The 23,553-nt window shown below is 40.6% G+C and overlaps 1 protein-coding gene across 2 annotated transcripts in view; it reads right to left on the bottom strand.

Moving 5' to 3' along the window:
- LOC134535111 (tyrosine-protein phosphatase non-receptor type 9) overlaps window positions 1-23,553 on the bottom strand; it is a 106,772-nt gene that overhangs the window by 68,508 nt on the left and 14,711 nt on the right. For both annotated transcript variants that reach the window (XM_063374045.1, XM_063374035.1), the window contains exon 4: window positions 21,704-21,844. In XM_063374045.1, the coding sequence (XP_063230115.1) occupies window positions 21,704-21,844 (141 nt within the window). The remainder of the gene's footprint in view (window positions 1-21,703; window positions 21,845-23,553) is intronic.

A 23,553-nucleotide genomic window follows, 5' to 3' on the forward strand; every position in this document is an offset into this window, starting at 1 on the left:
AAGAAGCCATTATTGTATGTAGCCAGCTTTCCTCAGTTCTTTGAGTATGAAGGATATTTCTTTGATGCACGAATAGTTTCCTGCACAAAGCGAGCCATGTAGAAGTCTTAGCCGGTCAACCAATATGTTTGGATCTTTCCATGATGTGTAATCAATCTCTTCTACCACCATCTTACTTGCTTGTTTATTATAAATACTGTTAATATCACAATCGTCCCAGTGATCATAATAAGCATTATCAGATTTATTTATTATAACACGACGTTGCCATCGTTTCGGTCTCAGGACATCGCCACATTCTTCGATCTTGTCAGCTCTAGGTGCTTCATTACAGTCTATGCCTTTGTCAACAGCCTCAGAGTCACTGTTACAATCACTGTAGAAGACATCCTCTTCACCCAGATTACCGTATGAATTCGCTATCGATGATGTCGAAGTGTCTTCATCGTCTTCATGCTTCCTTTTTAGGAGTCCATCATTTTTACAAAGAATGGAGGATCTACTGAATATATGCTTGAATGTATTCTCACTTTTCACGGTGTTGATACTTCCATTAGTTTCAGTCTTCCCGAAGCCATTAGCATCCTTCAATTTATGTTCTTCCTCACGATCAGGTGAGCTAATACCATCACGCTCAGGACAAGAAAAATTATTGTCGTAATGCAGATCACTCTTCTTTAGTCTAGTGGATCCATCGGTGTCCTCTATGCCGTAAGTAGTCTTGACTTTACATGTTCTACCATGTCTTTTTAAGCTGTCAATTCTTGTTAACAACCTGCTACAACGATTACAGCTTAACATGTTGCGTAGTGGGTTTCTAGCACAATCATTCTTCTCATGACGTCTAGCATTCCTTCTCATGGCAAAATCCTTGCCACAGTATCTACAGCGGCTTCCTTCCGATTCAGCTGCAGATAACAAACCACGATCCATGGTAGCTTCTGTGACTAATGTTAGATACAAACTGTCAGTTTTCTCCAATTGGAACCATTTCTTAAATAGAGTTTTTTAAATATTTCATCAGCGAGAGTTAAGTTATCTAATGCAAAGCAAATTGATGCAAGTAGTTCTGGCTGTCGTCAACAGATGTCGCCGCGTGTTGCTTACAGGTAAATAATATCTATTTCATTAATGTGGGATGCGGAACGCTCACTATCGATCGCAAAGGAAGGTTGGCTTCGAAAGTCTCCAAGGAGAAAAATGTTCGTCCTTCCTGCTAGTGCTTCTCAGATTTCTCACGGTCCGTCATCTTGGATTGCGACGTCACGGCGGCCATCTTGGATGGGTGTGACCTTGACCTTTGACCGAACCCGCAGGAATGATCACAAGCACACGGATTAACCATCAAAATATTGATAAGAATAATCAGGAGCACACGGAGAAAACCATCATAATATTGGCAAGAATAATCAGGAGCACACGGAGAAAACCGCCACAAGTTTTCTTTGATATCATTAAAATACAAAAAAAAATTAATAAAAAATTAAAAATAAAAAAGAAAAAAAATTCAAACATTCTGCTAGCTTGTGAACTTCTCATTGTTGAGCAAAGATAGAGTTCTAGTACAAGCCAGAATGTTTCAATTATTTTCGTTTTTATTTTTAATTTTTTATTAATTTTTTTTTGTATTTTAATGATATCAAAGAAAACTTGTGGCGGTTTTCTCCGTGTGCTCCTGATTATTCTTGCCAATATTATGATGGTTTTCTCCGTGTGCTCCTGATTATTCTTATCAATATTTTGATGGTTAATCCATGTGCTTGTGATCATTCCTGCGGGTTCGGTCAAAGGTCAAGGTCACACCCATCCAAGATGGCCGCCGTGACGTCGCAATCCAAGATGGCGGACCGTGAGAAATCTGAGAAGCACTAGCAGGAAGGACGAACATTTTTCTCCTTGGAGACTATCGAAGCCAACCTTCCTTTGCGATCGATAGTGAGCGTTCCGCATCCCACATTAATGAAATAGATATTATTTACCTGTAAGCAACACGCGGCGACATCTGTTGACGACAGCCAGAACTACTTGCATCAATTTGCTTTGCATTAGATAACTTAACTCTCGCTGATGAAATATTTAAAAAACTCTATTTAAGAAATGGTTCCAATTGGAGAAAACTGACAGTTTGTATCTAACATTAGTCACAGAAGCTACCATGGATCGTGGTTTGTTATCTGCAGCTGAATCGGAAGGAAGCCGCTGTAGATACTGTGGCAAGGATTTTGCCATGAGAAGGAATGCTAGACGTCATGAGAAGAATGATTGTGCTAGAAACCCACTACGCAACATGTTAAGCTGTAATCGTTGTAGCAGGTTGTTAACAAGAATTGACAGCTTAAAAAGACATGGTAGAACATGTAAAGTCAAGACTACTTACGGCATAGAGGACACCGATGGATCCACTAGACTAAAGAAGAGTGATCTGCATTACGACAATAATTTTTCTTGTCCTGAGCGTGATGGTATTAGCTCACCTGATCGTGAGGAAGAACATAAATTGAAGGATGCTAATGGCTTCGGGAAGACTGAAACTAATGGAAGTATCAACACCGTGAAAAGTGAGAATACATTCAAGCATATATTCAGTAGATCCTCCATTCTTTGTAAAAATGATGGACTCCTAAAAAGGAAGCATGAAGACGATGAAGACACTTCGACATCATCGATAGCGAATTCATACGGTAATCTGGGTGAAGAGGATGTCTTCTACAGTGATTGTAACAGTGACTCTGAGGCTGTTGACAAAGGCATAGACTGTAATGAAGCACCTAGAGCTGACAAGATCGAAGAATGTGGCGATGTCCTGAGACCGAAACGATGGCAACTTCGTGTTATAATAAATAAATCTGATAATGCTTATTATGATCACTGGGACGATTGTGATATTAACAGTATTTATAAAAAACAAGCAAGTAAGATGGTGGTAGAAGAGATTGATTACACATCATGGAAAGATCCAAACATATTGGTTGACCGGCTAAGACTTCTACATGGCTCGCTTTGTGCAGGAAACTATTCGTGCATCAAAGAAATATCCTTCATACTCAAAGAACTGAGGAAAGCTGGCTACATACAATAATGGCTTCTTTTACTTGTATTTGTGTAATGTTGAGAAGTAATAAAATATTGAAAGTATAAATTTAATGTTTTTATTTCTTGTATTCTGATTTCCAACTAAACCTGTGTGTGTGTTTCCGCTACTGTATGTGTGATCATTACGTTTCCTGTGTATACTGTGTGTACGTTCCGTTTCCTGTGTGTACTGTGTGTAGTTCCGTTTTCTGTGTGTACTGTGTGTACGTTCCGTTTCCTGTGTGTACGTTCCGTTTCCTGTGTGTACGTTTAGTTTCCTGTGTGTACTGTGTGTACGTTCCGTTTCCTGTGTGTACTGTGTGTACGTTCCGTTTCCTGTGTGTACTGTGTGTACGTTCAGTTTCCTGTGTGTACTGTGTGTACGTTCAGTTTCCTGTGTGTACTGTGTGTCCGTTTAGTTTCCTGTGTGTACTGTGTGTCCGTTTAGTTTCCTGTGTGTACTGTGTGTCCGTTTAGTTTCCTGTGTGTACTGTGTGATCATTACTTTTATTGCACGTAAATTGCATGTATTGTGCGTACATTGCATACATTATGTGTTGGAGCTGATGGAGCTGTTGGAGCACTTGAAGCTAATGGTCAATTGAAGCATAGGAGCAAAATGTAGATGGATCTGATGACGTTAATTGTAGCTCTTGGAGCCTGGCGTATATTGGAGAGATCGAATTTTTTTTTCGATCAAATGATCCTCTTTTTTAATTTGTAGATTTCACTCTAGTATTATTGTAAATGGTTCTTGATTTGACTTGCGTATTATTCCATACGGTGCATGTATATAAGCGAGTCCTAGACAGCAGGTCGCTCAGTTTGTTACTGACGTCGACGGTATGAGGATCGCCTAGATTATTTCATCTGGTGCATAAGTCGCGTAATTACCTGTTCTTGAGACTTCGATGGCATCTTTACCGACTTTAACGTCGAACTCGATGGAGGATGTACCATCGACTACGGGAACCATGACGTCAGCGACGACAATGGTGGAGCAGATCCCGTTGGCAACGACGACGACGACGACAACACTGGAGGAGACTTCGATATGTGCTGTTCCACCATCAGCTGAAGTTTCATCAGCATTGAATACTTCAATTAATGAAGAGTGTACCTCACATCAGTGCAAATACTGTGGCGTATCATTTACTATCGCCTCAAATGCTCGCAGACATGAAAGAAGCGGTTGTTCTAATAATTTTCAAAGGATACACTTTCAGTGCAATAAGTGCAATAAACTAATTTCAAGTCTCGATAGCTTACATCGTCATTATAAAAAAATGCTCCGAGACGTATAATGAACATGGTTATTGATTTGACTCATGTGTTGTACCGACTGATGAGACTATATAAGTGATATGAACTTCAGTCCGTCTCTGGCTGCGGTGATGAACGGATCGGATAGACATTTAAAGTCATGTAAAAGGCTTAGTCCGTACAATAAGAAGACTGTTTGAATCGAGGAATCCAAAAGGCTTTGGTAATTTGTCTGTGTATTTTTTGTACTTGTAGTAGTGTATTGAATTTATGTAATAAAAGTTTTTTTAAAAGAAGTTGCGGTGTTTTTATTTTCTCAAACCTAACACTTTTTTAGTATTTTTTTAAATTAAAGTTGTTTTGTATCGGCCAGGGATCGAACCAAGGACCTTAGTCGATCCAATCAATCATTATATGGATTACAAATTTATTTAATGAATTTTGGTTTTTTCCCCCGCTTTTCTAGCTACATTATTACATGATTTCAAGATGGTGGTCTTGATGTCTGATAGGATGATGGTAGTAGAGGATTTAAAGTCTTTTTACAAATGTTGAACATGGTTTATTGAAATTATTATTTTTTACATGAAATTAAACATTATTGTATCGATCGGGTATCGAACCGAGGACAGGAATCGATCGAATCAATATGTAAATTAATGAGTGATTTATTTAATGAATTTTGGATTTTTTCCCGCTTTTCTAGCTACATTATTACATGATTTCAAGATGGCGGCCGAATTTCAAGATGGCGGGGGGCACCTCCGTAATAAATGATTACTGAACTGTAGCGGGTTAGAATAAAATTATCCAGATGGAAATGTACTCTATAATACAAGTACACACACAAGATGGCGTACTCCAGCAGGTGGTAGCTTCTGGTAGCATGTACTGAACATAAAATGTCGGATCCATGATGGTCGACAAGGATAAAGTCAAATTTCAAGGTCAAGGTAAAATTTCAAGGTCAAGGTCAAGGTCGAATTTCAAGGTCAAGGTCATATTTCAAGGTCAAGGTCGAATTTCAAGGTCAAGGTCAAATTTCAAGGTCAAGGTCAAATTTCCAGGTCAAGGTCGAAGTTCAAGGTCGAGGTCAAAATTCAAGGTCAACAGTTGAGGACAAAAGTATAGTGTCCAGATAATTATACTAACATGGTATCGGCACACTGTAGCAGACGAAAACAAGATGGTGGTCTCCAGCGGATGAAGACAACATGTCGGACATGACGTCATACCAGTTGACGATATATACCTTGGTATTGTTGGCGGTAGATCAGTCTAGGTAGCTTTCATGGAGGAAGGATCGACTGTTTACTCTCACCGGGAATCGAACCAAGGACGTACATTGATATAATCAAACAGAATTCAAATACGTTAATTTTTTGATGAATTTTGGAATTTTTTTTTCATTAAAATCGGATATTAATAAAGAATTTCAAGATGACGTCCAATTTTCAAGATGGCGGTCATGACGTCATACTAGATTATGTTATATATGCTTTGAAAAAAGTGGTGGGAGTCAGTCTGCTTGCAGCCACCGCGGGGGAAGGATCGGTCGCCATTTTTATTTTTTTTGCCCTCACCGGGTTCGAACCGAGGACTCCGAGCTCCGTGTCGATAATTTATGATTTTTATTAATATTTTATTAAAATTTTATTATTTAATTTTTTTATAATTTTTAAAAAAAATTTCATTAAATCGGATAGTAAATAAAAAAAGTTAAATATGGCGTCCGTAACGGAAATTGCAACGGTGACGTCATAATTCAAAGTGGCGGAAAACAAAATGCCAAAATGTTCGAGAAAACAAAATGACGTCATTTAAAATGGCGGATCCAATATGGCGGAATCAAAATGGCCGCCGAGGTCAAGTTCAAAGGTCAAGGTCACGGTTCTACTTGTCCCGTTACGCTGTGTCCCGTTACGCTCATCCAAGTAGGCCGCCGTGACGTCACATTCAGAGATGTGGCTCGGCACCTCGCACCTCAGCCTGAAGCCTGTGCCCGGCGCCCCTTTTCTATACTACTCATGCCAGACAGGCATTACAGCTGTAACTGATTCCATGGGGGTTTGAACTCACACCCCTGAATCTCATGTATAACCTTCATAATATGGTAGCAGCTTTGCTACCTACATTCCACAGGTTCAGCCACGACTTTTACCCTGCTAATTTAAATTGAACAAAACCTCATCTACGAACAAACCTTTTTACGCCACCAAGATAGCATAAATTCATAATATTACTAATGGTGGTAGCTGGCGACCTGGGACAGTGGTTCGATGCCTGAAGGCGCCTAAACCACAAGGCCCGTCAGTACTACGGTGACAAAAGTCTGTGGCATTGTGGTCTGTGCAGAGCGATCGAGATCGAAATCGCGCTAACGACGGGAGCACAAACGAACTGTCTGGCGCCGATGGTTGCATCGCGTCGCTGGCCTTCGGCGGCGACTCGGTTCGTGATGTTTTTGTGTGCTGACAAGACATGGAGATCACTTCCCTAGGCCTATCTACCAGGAACTGGCGATATGTCCCTTACTGATAGCAAAGCATTTCTGAAATATCGCAACCTAGTGGACTGTTACGTTGTATATCGGCAAAACTTGCGATGTAAACAGATTTTTTTTTATGTTTCAAGGAAGAGTTTGGAATCGAAAGACGTCATTTTGGTTTCAACAGTTTTTTAACCATAAAAATTTTCAATCGTTAAAACTTCACGATTTGGCTTCGTTAGCATAGCAAATAATTGAATTAAATTCTTAAAGTTCCTGGCAGCAACAAAATAGTTTATCCTGTGAATTCATTGGCAGTATTGAACTATTTTTTTTGAATGACTACAACTGTAATAATACTGTTAGACACTTTAAGATATTTGTAAATGTCTTAACGTGTGATATATATTTTAACGAAGGCAAATGTTCAATGTAAAACTATAAAAATTTGTTAAGGCATAAAAAGGTTGACATCAATATCGCGTATTTTTTTAATCCTATTTCGTCCCTTTAAATGTAGGCAATCTTAACGATACATACACCATGTATTATCATTATCTGCGGTGTTAGCTAAGTTCCTGCTATTGTCGATACTTGAGCATATTAGGTCTCTCTCAATTTAACGACAGAAAAAAAAAGGACAAGGTGGAAACAAATATGCTCTAAAGCTGAGTTTATTAATATTTCCAATGTCAGCATTGCCATTGTGTGCTGTTATAGGCGAGATTTGCACCGCAATCATTTACAACGATATCAGTGGCTGCTATATACATACTTAGATAAAAACAATATTTAAAAAATACAGGTAGTATCATTTTATATCTCTCATAAATAAAATAAAGTTGACACTTTCGCACATACGTGATACCAGTTTACGAACACTAACGACCGCATGAATTTGTATAACACTGTTGACCGAACAACAGTGGCTGAAGGATATGTACGTAGACCAATGGTACCAAATACTTTTGAGAACTGTCGAATTCGAGACTAGTTACGTGATAAAAAAACTAAAAACTTACTACACTAGAAAATTGCTATTGCAATAGTTAGGTGCCAAGACAATACCGGCAATGTGTAAACCATCCGATTGTTACTCTCTCGCTCTTTGACAGTAATATCATGATGTAAAGTTAAGATCGAAAACGAAATGTGAGAAAGTTCTGCACAATTTGTTTTTAATTTCGTAACATTAGTCTTTTATTCCAGGAATTCTACGAATTAAGAGCTAATAGTTATGAACTAATACATAAATTACTGCTTCTTCCTGTTTTATAATAAACATATTTTTGAAAAAAATGGGATCCTTCTTAGATAGTACCTTCTTCCGTTTATTTTGCCCTTTGTGCTTTTAACTGAAATAATTTTCGTCACCTCGCCAGTGACGGCTCGTACAGAGCATTAACTATCGCACTATTTGACACACTATCGCGGCCAGCGCTGCGAGTGTCACCAAAGCAACAGGACCATAACCACGACAGAATTACGGTTGAATAAATAAAACCCTCTCTGTGTGTGTCCACACGCCCACAGCCAACCCGCGGCATTTCGCGATCAAACGAGTGTCGATCGACGCCCACAGGTCGCCCGCAACGAACTCATTGGACGCTGATGTGTGCTGAAGGGGAAGAGCCTTCACCGCCAACAGCCAATCAGCACGTCGCATCTTTGGCTTTGTGATCAGTTCCGCGCCGCGCCGTTCAAAAACAGCACGACTGCTCTCTTCAACACACCACTCTAATTTAATTATAAGCTTAATTATATGGCAATCCAGGTGCTCTCAGTTATATTTTCTTTCTGGAAAATCTATTACTACTAATTTCTAAGAAATCAAATGTTTGTCGGTTCTGTTAAATTTGTGATTTATGGTAATTTTTTCATGTGTATACATTTTATGTTAATTTTATTGAGTTGAAAGGAAATAATTTATACATGCATTATGTATGTAACTTATTAACTTGACTTGTGCTATAGTGCAGAGCATTTTATCATGTGGGATCTACAGAATTAAAAATAACAATACTAATAATAAATACACAAAAAAGTTAATGTTATAATATCAACACTAATGACTTTTTTCTGTGTGCGTAACGAATAAAAACCACAGCAACAATTATCTTTAAACGTAAATTCCAACAACCGGAGAACATTTAACGCATGTATACATTTTTACAATATGGTTGTAAGTTCATGTTTGACAGTACAGGCAGTGATAATACGACACGAAATCTTTCTGCGGGAGTGCAACAACAATCGGCACCTCTGCAGAGCGAAATCTGAACTCTAGTAGTTGCGCCACCACGTCGACACGTAGGTATAGGTCGTATGGCTTTCGTCTTTCAGTTTCAAAATTTGTTCGAAAATACACTCGTTCGGAAACTACGTGCTTAACCCACGAGACAGATTACGAGGAGTTAATCCGAGGGGATAAATGAATTGGAAAGGTTTTTAATTTTTAACAAAAAAACAAACAATAATAACAGTATTGACTCCTTGTTTGAGCCCGTTCTACAATGACACGAAAACGTAAATACGGAAATGGATTCGGACCCACAAGATATTTACGTTTCACTATCCGGCTAACGCTTCCACAATGCACCGAAATGTAACAAATGAGATTGAACTTCACAGTTGCGAAAAATTAATTTTATTGAAAAAAATTTAAGATCCGAGAACACATAGTCAGTATTTACATATAAAATAAAATAACACATAGAGTAATGAGATAACAGTATATATTCTTGTACTCGAACAAAATTTCACATATTTAAATTTTAAACATGGCTAACACCGCAGTCAAATACTCTGCTGAAGTAAACTGGGGTTTGCCGAGCTATTCCATACGGGTACAAGTCCACATGCGTGCCGTTGTAGAACGGGCCCTTACCACGAACCGTTAAAGTCGCCTGAAATGCAAAACGTGTTTCAAGGTGATCTGAGGTGACTCGAGACACCGCGTTTGTGGGATTGTGAAAAGTGTGGGCTGTCAGTTCAGACATGCACAAGTTGGTGTGAATGAGAGCCGCGGGGAGAACACCGCTGGGCTGAGGAGTCCGCTGGAATAACGCGCGGATCGATACGTCCCGCCCTCCGTCTCACTCTCTCTCTCGTCCGGCCCGGCGGTCGCGTTAGGCCGAATGCCAAACACACGCACTAAGTATAGGCCGGGACGGCCTGCCCAGGTGGAGGGCGGTCCCACCAGGCAGACGGACACGGCTTGCTCGAGCCACCAGGGCGCAGAGCCGTACAGTGGTTGCCCGGTTGTGTTTACACTTTTTTCATGTGTAACATCTTAGCTCTCGGTGAACGGAATATGGTGGGCGTAATTTCGCGAATGGAACTGAAAGCAGCATGGAACGGAAATGTGTAACCGCGGTGCTGCCATCTGTGGCAGATGGCGAGAACCGAAGTTCAAAAAGCCCAATCGAACCTTCATGGTATTAACTGTTTAATGAATTTTAACAATATGGGCTGCATTTTAATAACAATTTCTTCTCGGGAATCAGGTCCAAAGACAGGGTTTAGTATATTTTTTCTTCTAATTATTTTCATATATATCGGAGGCGATTCATTATATAGTTGTTTAAAATTTCAACCTGATAATCAAATGATTACATAGTCGACGTAGCTGCTTCGGCAACGAATTCTAGCGGCCGGTGCGGAAAATAGTGTGATTCGCGTCAATAAATGTAACTTAAAACACAATTGGCGTACATATTTATCACGCTTGGCATAATTTTAAAGATTTAAAAATTAAATTTTGTGTCCGAGCTTCGTATTATAAGTGTATTTGGAACATGAGAACATATGAATTTGATCGTTACCAAGGTTAGATGTTACACATCTCTGGTGAGCACAAACTCGCTCACGTGTTTTTTTTCTCCTTCGAATGCGAGTGTTTTCTCTGATAGGACAAAAATTACAGGCCTACTGATAATAAAATTCATGGGAAACTTTAGTCGCAGATTTAGTGCCATGGTATCTTTTATTATTTAGATTTTTTTTTTATTAATTTTACGGCCCTGCGCAAGTCCTGGTACCGATTCCCGGAGCGGAGTCGAACCCTTATTTATTACAAGCGAGAAACTGCTGTGAGCGGGTGTTTTTCTTTCCGGGGTGCTCTCGTAACCCCCCCCCCCCCCCCCCTTTTCCAAAAAAAAACGTGCATTCCGCATGAGCTGCTTCGTTCTCATCTCATTCCCTCGTATTCTCCAGTGACAACCCAGCTGTCAACAAGACACGCCCTAATCCATGCATCCAAGCCATGCCGCGGCGTCAGTTCATCACCTGCTCTCGTACACGGCGGATGCCTCAATTATAAGAGAATACTCTCGTTGCGAACAAACTCGCTCCATGCCAACTCGTCAACTCCTTTCCATCTGCAAGTAACACTTCATGACTGGTCTACTTTTCATGCCAATTGCTTGCCATATTAAAAAATATATATATTGCTGTTTTCGTTTACCTTTAAATCAAAATAATAAAGTAATAACATCAAGAAAGAAATGTGATTCATTGAAAATCATATGAGCTGAGCTAATGACAAAATTGCTAACATGCACAAGTAATCGGACCACTTACCAATTACCACCATCAACCCTAAAATATTATCATACAAATTTAGTTCCCATTTTTAAAATGAATATGTATTTCTCTTCATTGATCATCTTTCATTTTTTCTCTTATTTAAGAAATTTTTTCAAAACTTTTTCAGTTCAAGATTTGAAGTAGCTCACACATTCAATTTGGTTGGTATTTGGATAAAGTAAACTTCAACAGTCAAAAGGAGCATCCCTTGAATATGCAATATCAGAGTATTAACGGTCCTTCTTTCATTCCTTCTCTTTCAGCAAACACCTCCCTTTTTTCCATCAGATATCTCTGTGTGTGAGCCAAGTAATTGCAGTTATCACTTGCCTGCATTATTTGTAAAGAGAGTATCTACATTTGGATCATGTTAAAAATAGACTAATAAATCTGCCAGACATTCAAGAAATAATATTATTATGAGTGGGTTTATCGGATTCAAAAGATAGCACAATTTTTTTTAGGAATATTTATATCTATTCACTAATATTTACACAAGTTTCTTGCTGCCTTGCTATACTTAATGCAAAATCTTGAAATATATAATTGTTCAAATCTATCAAAAAGATAACATACAAAGAAAATTACTCTACTAATCAAATAAATGTCCCTGGAGCATGACTCAAATATAACTCACTTTCTAGTTGGTCCTTGTCTGCACACCATTGTTCCCTCACACTTAAAACACTATCCACTTGTATGCAGTCTCACTAACACCACCTTGAGTCGTCCTTTCTTACACTCCAAAGCATTCCTTGTCAATCGAACAGTCCCCCACACTTCATTGCATGTATCACTAAACCAAATGGCTAACTTAACTGGTTGGCTGACACACTTATATTGCCTGTAGGAAAAGTTTTGCAGCTTTCAGACCAAACTGTAACAAACATCCTCTTTCTGCTCTCTAGAAACTGTCAAAGAACAAGTCTAACATTGTGCTCTCCAAGCCGGGAGCAGCCAGAAATGTAGAGATGTAAGGGGAAGAAATGGCAGTGTTATGTGAAGATGGTTGCATGATGAACAGAAGCAGGAGTTATTTCTAGGAATACAATATATCAGAGACAGCCAGTGCCGCGCACTGCGTGATAAAAGAAACCCAATCGCTAACCTTCAACATTCTAGAATAAATTGGACAACATTAGTTTCAGTATCATCTAGCATCTAGCATAAGTCAGTGTCAACATTAAAGAGACTTTCACAAGGTATACATCATGATACTTGTGTGCTAACCTCTGCTGAGTCATCATTGTAGACATAAGATGAGGAGGAACACATAAATAAGTAAAGTATCTTAAAGAATATCCTTTTATACTCCTGTTATAGTATTGAGTGATGCTTTAAAAGGGTAAGTATCTATGTAAATGTTGATTACAACTTCTTGTTAGCATTCAAGCGGTTGAAAATTTGTACCATTTTCTTTGTTAAGTCTAATTAATATTCTTGACTATTTTTTGATTATTAAATACATTTCAAAATTTTAATTATTTTGATCAAGTTTTGTCCTTATATATATTTTTTTGTTTTGCTTCTATTTCCCACCAGTGGTCCTGTATACATATATCAGAATCTTTAATTCTACCTACAATTGAAGAAAACCTAAATAAAATAAATGTGATTCCTTTTCATTTGAAGACTCTCTTAACAGCTAATACCATTATTACTTATTAACCTGCAATTGGGCTTTCACCCGGTGGCAAGAACTCCCACTCACTCCCCTCTCCCCCCCCCCCTCCATCAGCTTTCTCCTCAGCTCCCTCCCATCCCTGACCTCCACCATTTCCTCCCCCAGCCCATTCCACTCCCTCCCCGTCCTCACCTGGAAGGTGTTCCGCCCTCTCTCTGTCCGCCTCCACACCCTCTGGAGCTTACATCTGTGGTCTCTTCGTCCTCTGTACTCCCCTCTATGTACTTTGCTACCCAATTGCCCCCATCCCCCTTCCCCCTTCAGCACCTTGAACATCCTGACCAACCTTTCCACTCTTCTTCTCCTCTGTAACGTTTCCCACCCCAACTCCTTAATCATTTCCGTTGGGCTATGCAGTTTCCCATCCTGCCCCTCCCTCCTTCTCCACATTCCCATCACCCACCTAGCCGCTCTGCGCTGCACCCCTTCCAGCTCCTTCACCTCAGTCACCAGGTAGGGGTCCCAGACCGCCGCCGCATACTCCAACATTGGCCTGACCAATGTGGAGTATGCCTTCTCCTTTGTCCTCCTCCCAGCTCCCTGCAGGGTCCTACCAAGCAACCCCAGCGCCTGCCTTCCCCTCCTGACCACCCCCTCTATGTGCTCCGCCCATCCTAGTTCATTTTCCAGTGTCACCCCCAGGTACTTATATCCTGCTGCCTCTCTTATCTCCTGCCCCTTCCAGTAATATACATTTCGTGTGACTTTCCTCCTCTTTGTAAATCTGACAACTTTTGTCTTACCAACATTCAAGGACATTCCATTTTTCTCCGTCCATTGCTCCAACCTTATCAAGTCCTCTGCTAAACATCCCCCTTCCCCCACAACCTCATACACTACACAGTCATCTGCAAATAGCCTCCATCTGGCTTTCATGCCCTCCCCCAGATCGTTTATCATAATTGTGAACAACAGAGGCCCCAGCACACTCCCCTGTGGCACCCCCGACGTCACTTCCCCCTCCTCGGAGCTTTCCTCACCCACCCTCACTCTTTGTCTTCTATTCCTCAGGAAATCACCCACCCAGTTTACCACCCTTCCATCCCTCACCAGCAACTCAACCTTTTCCATTAACCTCCTATGGGGGACCTTATCAAACGCCTTTTCAAAATCTATAAAGATTGCATCTATCTGCTTCCCCCCGTCCACCGCTTCCACCAGGTCTTCCAACAGCCCAGCCATCTGGGTCTCGCATGAAAACCCCATCCTGAATCCATGCTGCCTGTTATCCACCCACCCCAGATCTTCCATTTCCCCCTTTACGTACCTTCCTACCAACCTCTCCATCACTTTTCCTACACAGGACGTCAAACTGACCGGCCTGTAACTTCCTGGCTCCGCCTTATCATTTCCCCCCTTGTAGATGGGAACTACCACTGCCTCCTTCCATTCCATTGGTAGTTTCCCCTCCTCCAGAGACTGCTTGAAAACCTCCAACAGGTACTTCCCAATCTCCCTATCACCCAACTTCAAATGACTATTCCCTATACCATCTGGCCCAGCTGCCTTTCTCCCTTTCAACCTCCTGATCTCCTTAATTACATCTGTCAGTCGCAGCTCAAAGGCCTTCCTGCCCATTAAACTGTCGTCCTCTTTACCCTCCCATGCCTCCCCCTTTGTAAATACTGCCAGATATTGCTCCTGCAGTAAGTCTGCCTTTTCCCTGTCCTCTGTATATTCCTGCCCCCCTCCTCCTCTGAGAACCCCTATTCCCTCCTCACCCTTCACTCTTCTTATGTATCTGTAGAGCTCCGTCCCATTTACCGTCCCCCCTTCCCCCATCAGCTGTTCCATGTAAGCATCCCTTGCTTCCCGCGATTTCCTCCCTAGTTCCTTCCCAAGCGCCTTCATTTCCGCCTCTATCTCCTCTCCCCCAAGCTTCCTTGCCCTCGCATGCAGCCTCCTACATTTCCTTTTCAACACTTTCAACTCCCTTCCATAGTAGGGAGGGTCACCTCCTTGGCCTACCCTCCTCTGAGGTACAAAACGTGTAGCCATCTGCAGCAGAATATTTCTTAAGGCAGCCCATCTACCTTCGAGGTCCTCTATATCTACCCATCTACTGTATTCCCCCTTCAGGAATGCCTCTGCCCCCACTCTATCAGCCTTACCCCAACAGTTTACCACGTTTCCCCTCCTTACCCTTTTCTCCCTCCAGCCCACGTCTAACTCCACTACTGGGATCCTGTGGTCACTGATGCCCTCCATTACCACACTTCCCCTGACCGCCTCCATTGGTCTCACAAGTACCACATCCAACAGGTTCCCGTCATCCTGCTCTCCTCTCCTGGCACCTTTTCTGGTGCTTTCAGTCACCACCTGCCCCAGTCCTCTGTTTGCCAGTTGAGATGCCCATCTCTGTTCCCTTGACCCCATCCCCTCCGGCCCCTTTTCCCATGCCACCCCTGGCATGTTCAGATCCCCCGCCACTATCACCCACTTGCCTTCCCCTAGCATGTCCAACCTGTCCTGCACCTCCCGTATGGCTTCATCCCCTTGCCCTGGTGGCCGGTACACCGCAATCAGCCGTACATTTTTCTCTCCTACCTGGAACTGCATCTCCAATAACTCCGCTCTCCCCCCAACCCATACAACCCTACCACAGAGTCCCTCTCGCATGCACACCATTACCCCTCCTCCATTCCTGTTTCTGTCCCTTCTAAATATTTAAAAGTGTGCTCTCTTCAGTTCCCCATCTCTAATTTCCTCGTCCAACCATGTCTCCACCGCTACAATGATATCCGCCCCATAGGCTTCCACCCTGCCCCAGAACTCCTCCACCTTCTTATATATACTTCTACAGTTTATAACTGCGACTTTTACATATTGGCATTTTCCCCCTTGCGCCTCTGTCCCTTCCGCCCTGATACGAGTGCCCCTTCCCCTTAGAACCCCGATTTCCAGCACTCTTGCAGCCCTATCCAACTCCACCCCCCTCTTTCCTCCTTCCTCGCTCCCCGTCCAACCAATCTGAGTTTTGTTGACTTTAGCTGTCACCTCCTCCCTAGCATTGCTATCAGCACTATATTCACAATCACCCCCCTTCTCTCCACCTTCCTCACTATCTAGTTGCTATCTTCTTCCCTGCTGCTCAAACCTTGCCCTTTCCAAATGGCCAGAAGTCTCCCTTCCTAGCAGGTCTCCTAGCATCCATTTTCCCCTCTCTGTTAGGTGAACCTGATCCCTGCCCACACAGTCCTGCCCCACCCATTTCCTGCTATCTACCAACATGGCTCCCAAGTCCCTACACACCCTCTCATACACCTCGCTGACCGCCGCAGCCTTGACATAGTTTATACCCCTCCTTACTAGTACCCCACTGACCACAACTCTGGCTACAGGGAACTTCTCCTTCACCTTGCCCACTAGCCCCCTCATATCCTCCTCTACTTCCCTCCCCACCACTCTACCAGCCACATCATTTCCCCCTACATGAACAACCACCACCTTAACTTTACTGCTTCCTTTCATGCAGCCTACCCTCTCCCCCAAGTTCCTAATCTTTGCACCCCCAAACGCAGCTTTATATATACTTCCTTTCCCCACCCCCTGCAATTCTACCCCCTTCACAATAGAGCTGCCCAGGAAAATCACTTCGGGCTCCTGTAACTATTGTACCCCTTTTCGTATCCCTGCCCTCTTCATGCCTGTTCACATCTACGTTGCTTGTACCCACAGCCTTACTGCCGGCCTCCTCCCGCACCCTCCTTGCTACCCCTTCATTCTGCAACCTGACACCTGTTTCCTGAACTTCCCCAGTACATGCCTCTGCATATGTGGCCTTAACAGCTTGAGTCCTTACTTTCTCCCTCCCTTCCAGCTCCTCCACCCTCCTGCGCAGCCTATCTACCTCCACATCTGCCTCCTTTCTCATCTGCCTTTCCTTCTCAACTTCCTCCTTTGTCCTCTTCAGCTCGCACTCCAGCCTTTCGACCCTTACTAACACACTTCTCAACCCATCCTCCCTTTTTACTTCTTCCTCTACCCTCTCTAATCTATGTTTTATTTCCATCTCCTTCCTGTACAACACCTCACCTAATCCTTCTTCCAAATCGACTTCCCTCCTTGTCCCACTCAGACCCTCAACAATCTTTCCTCCCAGAATATCACCAATGAAATTGAGTGCCCAGTCCTTACCCACATCTACATTCCCTCCTTCCCTCTGAGTTCCTGACACCCCACCTACCAGCTCCTGGCTACCACTGCTTCTTGCCATTGCCACTACACTTCCTGAACCCTTGTTATCCTTGTCACAATCCTTACACATCCACTCCTGCCCCAGACTACCCAGCTCCCCCTCCTCTAGTCCTGCACACTCCGTATGGACCCAGCCTTCGCATTTGTCACACCGTACACCACTCTCTCCATCTTTCCACACCTTTTTACAACCCACACATTTAAGCTTCGACTTACATTTCACCCTACCCATTTTGTCACAATTCACTATTCTACACTAACCTATTACCCAAATAACTTAAATAATATATAATCCTACTGTAATAACCAACAGATAATCCTACACCTTAGATCTTATTTCTACTCTAATTAAACGGCCACGTGGCGACCGCAAATCAACACAACACTACTACCTCCTTATGCAAAAGATTAAACACTAAAACCCTTAATTCTTATCTACATTGATACAAAATATATAATGTTACGCTGCTATCTTAGTATACTCCCTTCTCAACTCCTTTGTACTCCTATAATTCCACCATTTCCGCAGAGCTCAATTCCACATCACATTACTTGCCCGCCATCTTGCCTCATGGCCTCTTGGATACTACATTCTAGTATATTATGGCTGGTTGTATTAACACACTAATTATATGTGGTAATTCAAAACTATATTATCATGTCCAAGTGTAGCATTCTTTTGATTATAGTTCCTTTCAATGTTAACAGAGAGTTCTCCTACAGGCATACAGTATAAACTTTTTATTTATTTCTGCTGTTTAGGAAACTAAAAATGATTTATATAACTATAATTCCACTGTTGTTACTAAATTATATTACTCTGTGATAGATACCTCTTTGCAAAGTTATGTCTATGGATATAAAAAATTAAGTTTGATTTAGATTTAATGCAGTTATGACTAAAATGGATATAGTGAACTGAACATTTTCTAGGAATCAAGTTTTGTTTTTAAAGAAAATGAAGTACTGAACATTTCAGAATACTGCCAACAGAATTAATGTTAAATAATGATATAACTGAAGTGAAAGTACATTTATTAGAATATTGAATCACTATTGGTTTCAAATACCATTGGAATTGGACTATGATGGACTGAAGAAGTGTAATACTTTAATATATAAGATATTATAGGAAGAATTATAAGTACAAGTACATATACTGTAATATTTTACAATGGATATGGTGAGTCACAATGTTAATTTGACTGAATTCATCTATTATTTATTTCCATCAAAACTCAATCTGTGAATTCATAGTAATTTCTAACTATTTGACCCACAAATGAAAATTTGATTTTACATGGTATTTGATTATACTATCTGTGATAATAAGTCCACATTTATGATCAAATATTTAAATTTGTTATACTCTACTAGACTCATAAGTCCCGAATGTAGTTATCATGCAAGACAGAGTGAGAGATAGCCAGTACACATAATAACTATTGATATACATATTTAGGGACCATATATACTCTTAAATAAATTTTCCTGAACACTAAGTCTTAATCCAACTTTTGATTGCGAACGATAACACAACATCCACAATCTTTTGTAGATATTATTGTAATGTGCATGTGTTTTCTGAACCATTTGGTTATTTACCAATTATTTTGTTATTTAATTACGTATTGTGCATGTTTTGGGTGTTAGTGATCAAAAAATTATAGGAATATTCTTGTATAAGTTTTAGTAAGAATATTGATTATAACTATTGAACTAAGGGTTAAATTTCATTAAAAGAGTCAAATAACCATTTGTTTATGTTAATCTTGATATTGAATCTAGATTTTCACAGTTCTTTTCCAAAGCTGGTTTTCTGGCACACAAACCATGAATAAATTAGCTAAGCTATTTAAAATAATGGAAAGTAACAAGTTCTTTGTCAATACATATTATAAAAAGTCATATATATAGAATATTTGCACTCACAACTTGGGATACATAATATACATACATATTAATATTTTAAAGACTTGTATCATCACAACTTGGTGCACAGTATATTAAATTATATTAATTTTATTTGGGCTTAACATCTCCTTTCCAGTGAGGTCATTAGGGATATAACACAACTCATACCAGTTATATTGAGAAAGGAATTGACCATGATCTATGGTAAGGAACAATCCCAGCTTTTGCTTGGAGTAATTTCAGAAAACTCTAGAAAACTGAAATCAGAATGGTTTTCTGAATTGTTAGTCCAGTGTTTTATCACTGCTTCACCTCACTCACTACATAATAACACAATAGTTTAACCAACAGCATTTTTTGTTTAGCAAAATATTAATATTATTTCAAAGCAAATATTGTATTTTTCCAAACATAAGTCGTCTCAGATGTATGTCAGCCTATTGCTTTTGGGTTTAAAATTTGGGGGAAAAAAATATAAGATTTAAAAAAACAACAATAAAATGTAATATTATTATTATTTGCTTACAAATGAATAAATGTATTTCTTGAAAACCTGCTGGTCATATGATTACACATCTTCAAACATAGTTTATACACAAATTATTTTACCAGTTGCAACTCATCAATTTATACATAACAAATGGGTTATTTGTAAAAAGTAATTTTGCAATGCTGTAAAATTTAAGAAAACTTCCAAACATGCGTAGTAAAGTGTGTGTGTGTTTTTTCCTTGCGTTATTTTTTTAGTGTATTCGTCGACGTTATGCCTCGAATAACGAAAATGGAACAGCCTCGCACAGGATATGGATGCAAGCAGATCTTAGTCCAAAAATATATTGTAACAGTGTGCAGAAAATGTTTTGACAGTCAGGTTTGTTATAGTTGAAGAGTGTGAAGCTGTTGCTTCGTTCATAGCTCCCGCGTGTCCTAGCATTCCCCACCCCCGTTCCCCTCCACCGCTTCTACCGCTAGATTTCCCTCTCCATTTCCACCTTCCACCCCTTTTTAGTTCGCCTCCGCCACACTAGTGCTATCTGTCGGGTGCTGCTATTTAAGCTGCTGTATGAGCTTGTCTCGGGTCGTTCGATTGCAGTCGGAGATGGAGGATGGGTCAGTATCGGCGGTGCCGTTGAGCGAAAACTGTAGATCGTAAGTGCATGCACGATATGGCCGTGCCTTTATTTGGCCATTTTACATTGCCCATAGATGTCTTAACGTAACTTGCCATAGCGGTTTGATGTTATTGGGCTGTAAATTCCTGCGCCCCGCCGATCTGCCCGCTTTTTGGATGTGTGGCTTGCATTGCCACTTAGTCTTCCCTTTATGGTATTTCATGCTTTTAACATAATGCGTCCGCAGTTGTATAGGACGCCTAGTTTTTCAGTTGGGCAGTATTGTTAATATTGTTTTCCTTGTTTTTCTGCCCTGTATTGTTATCGTGTCATAAGCAGCGGGCCCTATACCACGGGCTAGTTTAAGACAACCTCCGCCTGCACCGAACCGCCGTCCTCATTGTCGACGCATCGTAAACTATATGTAACTTTTAATTAGATTTGGGCATTTGGCTAGCAATGCATACTACAGTAATTGGACTTTGGTTTAGAGCATGCGTGTGTTCTTGTTGCTAAATGTTTATTTCATGTGGGCTGGGCTTTGGCCTATTTACTCATGCTTGTGCTCAATACTCGTGAACGTTTTCGCATCAAAAATTAGGCCCCTATATTTATTTGTACACCCGCAATTGGGCAGGTCCTAGCCGTCTTTGTTGTCGGAACATCGTTTGTGTAATTGTACATTTGTAACCAGAGATTTGTGTCATCACATTGCCTGTTAATAATAAATATTTTGATTAAATATTTTGTCAGTATTCATTTGGCACAGTTTTAACATATCTAGGTCACACTCGCTTGATCCCTACCGGAAGGGATTGCCTCTCCTTGTTATCCTCTCAAGCGTGAGAGATTGTAGCGTGTTCGAACCTTGATTCAAGCACGTTGCAAGTGTAAGGATAAACTTTATAAGTTGGGTGTGCATTTTTGTTTGAAAATGTTTGGAAAAATTTCAATCTTATATATTTGTTTTTCATGAAATATTGTGGCGAGGGTAGGAATTGTACAAGGTGGGTCTCTGTCAGTTCCCGGAGCCATGGCGAGACTGAACTTCAGTTTCTCCTGTGACAAGCAGAATACACTGGCATGTCTTAAAGGATTGACTGTTCTCTTTAGGAGAAACAAATAATTATATGATCATTGGTCACCCAATTGATGTTTTTCTTTAATGATGTTGATTAGCATGCATAAATTTTAATGCAGTAAACAAGTATAAAATAGTTCATTAAAGTTTTAGTTCACTCCATGCAAGATGAACTGTCAGACAAGAACACCTACCTTGCTGAGTCCACACCAGAGTTTCTTAGAACCATTTCTCTCATTAGTCCATTTACTGTTTAATAACTTCTAAAGAAATAATTCATGCAATAATGTAAAAAGAAGTCATACCTTAAGCAACGTTAGTATCTTCTGACTAAGATCGTAGTCGAAGTTAGAATATTTGGAGTCTGACATATCATAAATGAACACTAACCCACTTCGCTGGGTGTCAACACTCTCCAAAGCCACATCCAGCTGGTACACTACACCCTGAAATATAAAATTATTTATTAATACTAACGTATTGTAGGTACCTTTGATATTGCCTTCAGTTTAATTAACAATTTATTATGTTGTCTGATCATATACAATACTTGATTAAGTTTTCTGGTATGATTTAAATACCTACCAGATGTTTATTGTTTTGAAAGGATTTTGTGCATTATAATTTACATTGTTTCATGTTTTTCAAGTGTTTCTGATGGTTTTCTTTCTTTATGGTGCATAAGCCTCTTAAAGTCTTTTTACCTGTTTGTTTATTTGTGTAGTTACATTTTGAGTTTGTTCAAATAATTATCTTTTGCATTTTTTTCCTTGCGGTTCTTGGTTTGAAAACAGGCTGATGCAATAATTTTCCAGTTATGTAATCGTTTGCAAGAGAGAGAAGTTTTTTGAGTGTGAGAAAAAGGACTAATGACTTGTTGCCATGCACCAGTATTGGCTGATATTTTTCTGCGTAATTTTGTTCTTGGGTGGAAATTACGTCACATGGGCTCCTTTGTCTTTCTCGGAGGAGAAGGGTGGCCATGGTGTCAGGCAGCGTCTGTACGAGGTACCAGTAGTTCATTTATCTGGCGGTGGCTCAAAAATAATATATTAATGGTGTGAAGAGGGAATTTCGCAGCTGTGGCTATGGCTACACCGAACTTGAAACCTTCTTGGAACTTTGTAATTAGAATTCGTTAGATAACAGTCATCAGTAATATCCCAAAACAATGATTGAGAAACTTCTCTTTTGTTCCGAGGACTTAGTCCTTCAGTTTGTAGCGTGAGTTGCAAGCAACCACAGAATTTACTTGCTAACAGTCTCTATGCAGTGTGACGCCTGTGACGGCGTCACAAATAAATTTTTTTTTGTTCGTGTCCGCGCGTTGTCGGAAGGTGTGACTTATCGCGCCATCTATTAGTGTTTTGGGTCGAGAGTTGTACGCTAGCTACGGGCTATTCCGTGTAGCGCTGCGGGCGGTGACTGTTGGAATTAGCTACCGCGCATGCGCGGTAAGCGACCAGTCAAGCTCAGCGCTGGACAGAGAAAAAAAGTGAGTGACTCGTGAGTTAGCAGTGGGGCCAGACGGCAGTGTGGGTCTATGATAAGTACCTCTGGTGAATAATGCACATCACGACTTCAAGAAAGGATTTTCACTTTACTTGATTTTATGTGTAATTCGTGGACGAGAGGAGAAGAGATATTTCAGCGTGTATATGCTGGACAATGCAACGCGAGGCTCATGCGGGGAAATGGAGTGTAGTTAACCCCCAGTCGAGGCCTCGATCGCCGAGGAAAATATCAGCATAGACCCGGGCTACTTATGAGCAGAAGAAAATCAGCTACGATTGAGCTGTGGGTAAAAGTTTTGTAACAAGATAATAGTGGTACTTTCTTTTCTAAATACGAAGAAGCATCGGCGCGTGCGAGAAAATTATTTTAAGAAGTTATAAAAAAATTTTTTATGTAATATTTTTTTTTGGAGTTCGACACGACATGGCGGGTTGTGGAATGAGCGAGAAGGTGTGAGACTAGTCTACCGAGTCAACTTGAGCAGCTGGCACAGGAGGAGGACAACATTTTATAAACTTAAATTTGGTCTACGATTTGATTTTTCCTGTTTATTGCGGAGGAGGGGAATATATCGTCTCGACGGATTTTTTTTTTTTTTTTTAAATGAAATTTGAGAAGAAATGAAGTTTCGTCAGTAGCT

The sequence above is a fragment of the Bacillus rossius genome, chromosome 1 (genome assembly GCF_032445375.1).
Source record: "Bacillus rossius redtenbacheri isolate Brsri chromosome 1, Brsri_v3, whole genome shotgun sequence".
NCBI classification, from domain to species: Eukaryota; Metazoa; Arthropoda; class Insecta; order Phasmatodea; family Bacillidae; genus Bacillus; species Bacillus rossius.